This window comes from Tupaia chinensis, unplaced genomic scaffold (assembly GCF_000334495.1).
Source record: "Tupaia chinensis unplaced genomic scaffold, TupChi_1.0 Scaffold000226_1, whole genome shotgun sequence".
Classification (NCBI taxonomy): Eukaryota; Metazoa; Chordata; class Mammalia; order Scandentia; family Tupaiidae; genus Tupaia; species Tupaia belangeri.
The window spans coordinates 7,814,608-7,820,736 of NW_006159701.1; the positions used below are offsets into that span (position 1 = coordinate 7,814,608).

Below are 6,129 nucleotides of genomic sequence, written 5' to 3' on the forward strand. Positions count from 1 at the left end.
AAAAAAAAAAAAAAAAAAAGAATATAGAATGACTAATTAATATTAAATTGACTTTGATTCATTACACTGGCAACCAGTCAACAAGAGAGCTGGCTCTCCCATTAACTGGCACCCGAGGATTCTTTTAGCTTGTCAGGAAAGTCATGATGTATTTTTCTATTTTCTATGCCAAAATGTACCATGACTTTCCCAGCAACCCAATATTTTGCTTTTTTAGAATAGACCTCAATGAGTATTCAAAGTAAGCATTCTAGGGGTCAGGCTGGGGGACACATCTATAACACAACTAGACCCACATGGGAAATTGTCCCTGAACACATCAGGTCACAATACAAAAAACATTAGACATCCGAATTGATTTATATTTATTTCATTACCTAAACTTTAATCAGATAGTTACAAAATGAATGGGAAAAATAATCTGTTTCCCATCTAAAGACAAGAAGAAACGTGGTTTTTTTTGAGAGGTTTTTGCCATAGGGTTCGTGCACTCACCAGAAAGACAGAGAGACAGAAAGAGAGAAATCACTCCCCAGGGTGGTATGGCCACACTGCAATTCCTTCTCCTCCATTTTCCTCTCGGGAACTTGGGCATGCATGCATGTGCGCCTGGCGTGAGTTTAAGCCACCAGGTCCGGGGCTTGAACTATGGTCAGCTACATGGGAGTCCAGCAATGTAGCCATTATGCCCTCTGCTGGTCACAAGAAGAAACTTTATAAAACTTTCTTTGTTTAAAGTTGAGAATTTAAGCTCAGCCGCATGCTGAAGTATTTGTATTAAGGGTATTAAACATAGGGCATTTAATTAATTAATTAATTAATTGCCAGAAGGAATGTGCCTTTGCCAGAAAGAGAGACAGAAAGGGAGAGGGAGAAGTCTCCCCTTGCCCCCATGCAACGTAGTCATGCTGCAGTCCCTTTATCTCTGTTTCTCCACCTCATTGGGATTTGGCATGTACACACACCTGGAATGTTTCTCAAGTTGCTGGGACTAGGATTTGAACCACTTTTCAGCTATGTGGGTTCTGGCTCCCTTAACTAGTAGACCATAGAACTGACCCAAGCATAGGAAATTTTCCAACAGAATCTCTAGTACTGTGTTTTTTGTTTTGTTTTGTTTTTAATTTGCCACAGGGTGCCTGGTCACAAGGCAATCCCTTCTCTATTTCTCCATCCTGTTGGGATATGGGGCAAACACACACACTTGGTATGTTTCTCAAGCTGCCAGATTTGGGATTTAAGCAGTGGATTGACCATGCAGATCTGGTTTCCTTAACCACTAGACTATTGGGCCAATCCTCTAATAAATTTTTTTAAAGAATTATTTATTCAACTTTATTTATTCAATTAACCATTTTCATTTGACCAGAGAAAGACAGACACACAGAGAGAAGGAAGTGAAAAAGCAAGCTACCAGGTCTGAGACTCGAACCGTGGTCAGCCATGTGGGAGTGCCCAGCCCCGTAACCACTACACCACTTGTTGATCTCCCGAGTCCTCTAATAAAATATATTTTTTAAAGGGTCTGGGGACAGCAGTTGGTGTGATGGATAGGGTACTGGATTCCCACATAGTGGATTGTGGTTTGAGATGTGGACCCTGTGGCTTGAAAATCACAATAAATAATAGATAAATAAATTAACTAATAAATATTGCAAAAATGAGGGGAAGGATCTGGTTAGAGTTTACTTTTTACTTCCTGTGTATATTGTGACTAGTATTGGGAGTGGAGGAAGCCTATGTGTGGGTCGATGTAAAGTTAATGTATTGGACATGATCACCACCAAGTAACTGTCCATTTTTTCTGACCAAGTAACAGTATGCTCTGAAGGTAATTTTCTCTCAGAAAAGCCTGGTCTCAGATGGTAAAGATAGAATTGCTTTTCCTACTGTGAAATTATAAGAGAATGATATTTCTAAAATGATAGGAAAATACATCTAGGAAGTTTTACTAAGCTTCAGGCAAACCGCTCATTGTTACACCCATGTTTAGGTCTTACTCATCCAGGCCCAGATGTTATATAAGAAGTTTGTGAAATCAACTGGCTTTCTGGGAAGTGAACAGTGGGCAGTCATTCACATTGTGGAGCAGCGCCTGTGTTTCTACCCAGTGGTCTTTTTTTGCTGCTGGAGCCCAGGTCAGTATCTCAAGAAAATAAAAAGTGTATTTCTTGAAAGAGAGAGACGGAGGGAGGAGGAAAGAGGGAGACAGGGTCTTGTCACACAGCGATCCTCTCCCTGGGCTCTTTAGCCAGCCATGATCATGTGTGCACTTGGTATATTCAGGCCAACCTGGAATCTGAACACCAGGTCTTCCCATATTGCTCCAGTATTACACAGCAACACCCTACCAATGCAGCTGGGCCCCCAGGTGGGAATCTTAAAAATAGGAAGAGAGCAGCTACTGGGTTCTGATCAAGTAAAGTGATTTCGCCAAGGATGACTGTGACTTCTTTTCCAATTTGTAAACTTTGTGTTGGCCTCAGCCTTGTTACCACTTTTTCTTGACTCCTGTAACTTTTTTCTTCTTGTAATTTTGAAATGAGGATCAGTAGACATGAGAGACAAGCCAATGTTGGAGGAGAAAATGTCCTGACAGATCTCAGAGATTTACTTGCCCTTGCTACTTCAAAAAATTGTAATGAGGGGAACCAGCAGTTAGCGTAATGGCTATGTCGCTGGACTCCCACGTAGTCGACCGTGGTTCGTGTCCCGGACCCGGTGGCTTAAAACTCACGCCGGGCGCGTGTGCGTGCGTGCCCAAGATCCCAAGAGGAGAATGGAGGAGGAAAGGGATTGCGGCGGGACCATCCCCCCTGGGGGGTGATTTCTCGCTTTCTGTCTCTATGTCTCTCTCTGTCTGTCTGGCGAGCGCACGCGCCCTACAGTGAAAATCTCTCAAAAAAAAAATTGTAATGAGGATCAAACTGGATGGCATTTATGAGAGAGTTTGGAAATTTCTGAAATGCTAATAAATGTAAATTATTATTTTCCTATAGTGTGTCTTGTCACCATTACCACAGTAATCTACAAAGTTTAATCAATAAGAAATAGAAGTCAGGGGCTGGCAGGTGGCATGGTGATTAAAGATGCTGGGCTCCCACATGGCCGACCGCAGTTCAAGTCCTGGACCTGGCAGCATGCTTTCTCACTTTCTCTCTTTCACTCTGTCCCTCTCTGATCAAATTAAAGTAAATAAATTAAGCTAAAAAAAATTATTCTTTTTTTTGGAAAGGTTTTTGCTATAGGGTGCGTGAGCTTGCCAGAAAGACAGAGACAGACAGACAGAAAGAGAGAAGTCACCCCCCTGAGGGGTTGGCCATCCCACAGTCCCTTTTCCTCCATTCTCCTCTTAGGATCTTGGGCGCACACACACCCAGCATGAGTTTAAGCCACTGGGTCTGGGACTCAAACTGCGGTCGACTACGTGGGAGTCCAGCAACATAGCCGTTATGCTAACTGCTGGTCCCAAATAAAATAATTCTTTTTTTTTTTTTTTGAGAGGTTTTTGCTATAGGGCGTGTGCGCACGCCAGACAGACAGAGAGAGACAGAGTGTGAGAAATCACCCCCCATGGGAGATGGCCATGCTGCAATCCCTTCTCCTCCATTCTCCTCTCGGGATCTTGGGCACGCACACACGCGCGCCCGACGTGAGTTTTAAGCTACTGGGTCTGGGATGCGAACCGCAGTCGACTACATGGGAGTCTAGCAACATAGCCATTACGCTAACTGCTGGTCACCAAATAAAATAATTCTTTTTAAAAAAAGATTAAAACACTCGATAGTTGCATTAAAAAATAAAAAAAGAAGCAGTAGAAGTCAGAGGCTTAAGGCCCATTGGTTTACATAACTGGTTAATGTCATTGTTAGTTTTCATTATGCTTGTATGCTCAGGCATGTGTACTGAGAAACATTATCTTTTTGGTAGTCAAGGATGACAATAAACTTTGTACTTCTTGTATTCACAGCTTTCATCCTGATGATTATAAAACTGACCAAGCCACAGGACATCAAGCTTTATGTGGCCTTCTATGTTCTCCAGGTAATACCTCAACATTTAGTACCTCTGTTCTTTTTTTAAAAAAAATTATTTTATTTAACTTTTATTTATTTATTTATCTTAATTTTACCAGAGAGGGACAGAAAGAGAGAATGAAAGTGAGAAAGTAAGCTGCCAGGTCCAGGACTTGAACTGTGGTCAGCCATGTGGGAGTCCAGTGCCCTTTATCACCATGCCACCTGCTGGCCCCTGTATCTCTGTTCTTATACCCTCATATCGTATTTTCTTACCCTGCCATTACTCATTAAGCACATTTTTTTCCTTCAGAGTATTTACATCTGTACTACAAAAGAAAAATTTTATTTTTACTCAGTTATGAAGAACATCAGAATATCCTCAAAGATAGGTAGATGCTTTGGTAAAGTGCTGCCATGCATTCCAAAGCATAGGTATCTCTGTTCCACTTCATTTATTAATGTGTTTTTAAGAGATGGGTAGTGGGACCAGCAGTTGGCATAATAGCTATGTTGCTGGACTCCCATGTACTCGACCATGTTTCGAGTCACAGACCCGGTGGCTTAAATTCACACTGGGCACCTGTGTGTGCGTGCCCAAGATCCTGAGAGGAGAATGGAGGAGAAAGGATTACGGCATGGCCATACCCCCGGGGGATGATTTCTCACGTTCTGTCTTTCTGTCTCTTTCTAGGGAGTGCACACGCCCTGTAGCAAAAACCTCTCCAAAAAAAATAAAAAAGAGATGGGTATTAAATAATAATAGTAATAACAACAATAAATAAAGCAAGGTCTGCCAGAGATGTTCTTATGAAACACCAAATGTGACAGGATTCATGATTCTTTCCCATTTAGACTGAGTTGAATAGGATAAATTAGCAATTCTTGGTTAATGGGATGGGAGTATGTGTAGAATGATTTTCTTTTTTCCTCCTTTAACTAGTATAAGAAGACTTTTGAGCTATCTATGTTGATAGGTCAGTTTTCTCAGGTATAACCTGGAAAATGGGGCAATAAGGAGAAGTATTAAAGCCACATTGTTGTGCCTAAGTATATACTAAGAAATATGATCAACTTCTAGTCATCTATAACAAGATACAGTGTGAAAAGTAAGTTAAGGAGGAACTAAAAAATAAATAAAATACTTACGCCATATCTTAATGTTTGAGATAGAGGAAATATAAGAATACGTATAAATAAATGGGATGGGGATTATTTCCTGGATCTCTGAAAACCCGAAGGATGGGCACCATCACCCCCTTCATCTCCTTCAGGCTCTAACCACAGCATCTCAGGGTCTGCTCAACTGTGGAATATATGGCTGGACGCAGCACAAGTTCTACCAACTAAAACAAGAGACTCGGCATGATGCAGACACCCAGACACCATTATTGTGCTCACAGAAGAGAGTGTATAGCAGGAGCCTAGATCCATTGGAGTCTACTCTTGCCTTTGCTACCAGCACTTCCACCATTCTCTAAAACTACAGTACTGGAGTATCCAGGAACTGGAGTTACTCCACAATAATGAATTGGGAAGAATGTTGGTGAACAATATCTTAAATCCTTTATAACCATTGCCTAAACTACAGAATTGAAAAGTTGTATAGTACCATAGTTAGTAGCTGTTTTAAGTGAATTGGTAGGATTTTTCCAGTAATTCTCAGTCAGGTTCACTAGTGATTCTTAAAGTCTCTGTTCAGAAAGATGAAGCCGCTTTCCATCTGAGAGATAGACTTATATTACCTTGATGAATATTGAATTTGCTTAAGTCTCTTCTAGAAAAAATAAATTCCAGGTTTTCATTTATATGTGTTTCCAGACTCTCTACTCTTTGGTTGCGTGGAAAGTAAGAGGGCATGTAAAAACTTAATTAGATCTTCCCATTGCTCTTACTCTCTCTAAGATTGGACATAGAAAGTACTCTCTCTAAGATTGGACATAGAAATCACACGGTTAGCCATGTGAGTCAACCACCATACCACCTGCTGGTCCCAACACTACTATCACTTTAAAAAAAGGAAAAGAATTGTGGCGATATGCTAGTAAGTATTAAATAATTGGTACTATGCTTTTAAAAGAAATACTGAATTAGATTAATTGCAAATTTCTGT

At 40.8% G+C, this 6,129-nt stretch overlaps 1 protein-coding gene across 12 annotated transcripts in view; it reads left to right on the forward strand.

Annotated features, from left to right (window-relative positions):
- Positions 1–5,808, forward strand: part of TMEM116 (transmembrane protein 116) — a 38,939-nt gene extending 33,131 nt beyond the window's left edge. For 11 of the 12 annotated variants that reach the window (XM_006147991.3, XM_006147992.1, XM_006147982.2 and 8 more), the window contains 3 exons: positions 1,994–2,138; positions 3,971–4,044; positions 5,291–5,808. In XM_006147991.3, coding sequence (XP_006148053.1) covers positions 1,994–2,138; positions 3,971–4,044; positions 5,291–5,497 — 426 coding nt within the window. In that variant the 3' untranslated portion in view covers positions 5,498–5,808. Of the gene's footprint in view, positions 1–1,993; positions 2,139–3,970; positions 4,045–4,710 lie in introns of all 12 variants that reach the window. The other variant, XM_027771638.1, reaches the window with a different exon arrangement.
- The last annotated feature ends 321 nt before the right edge of the window (positions 5,809–6,129 follow it).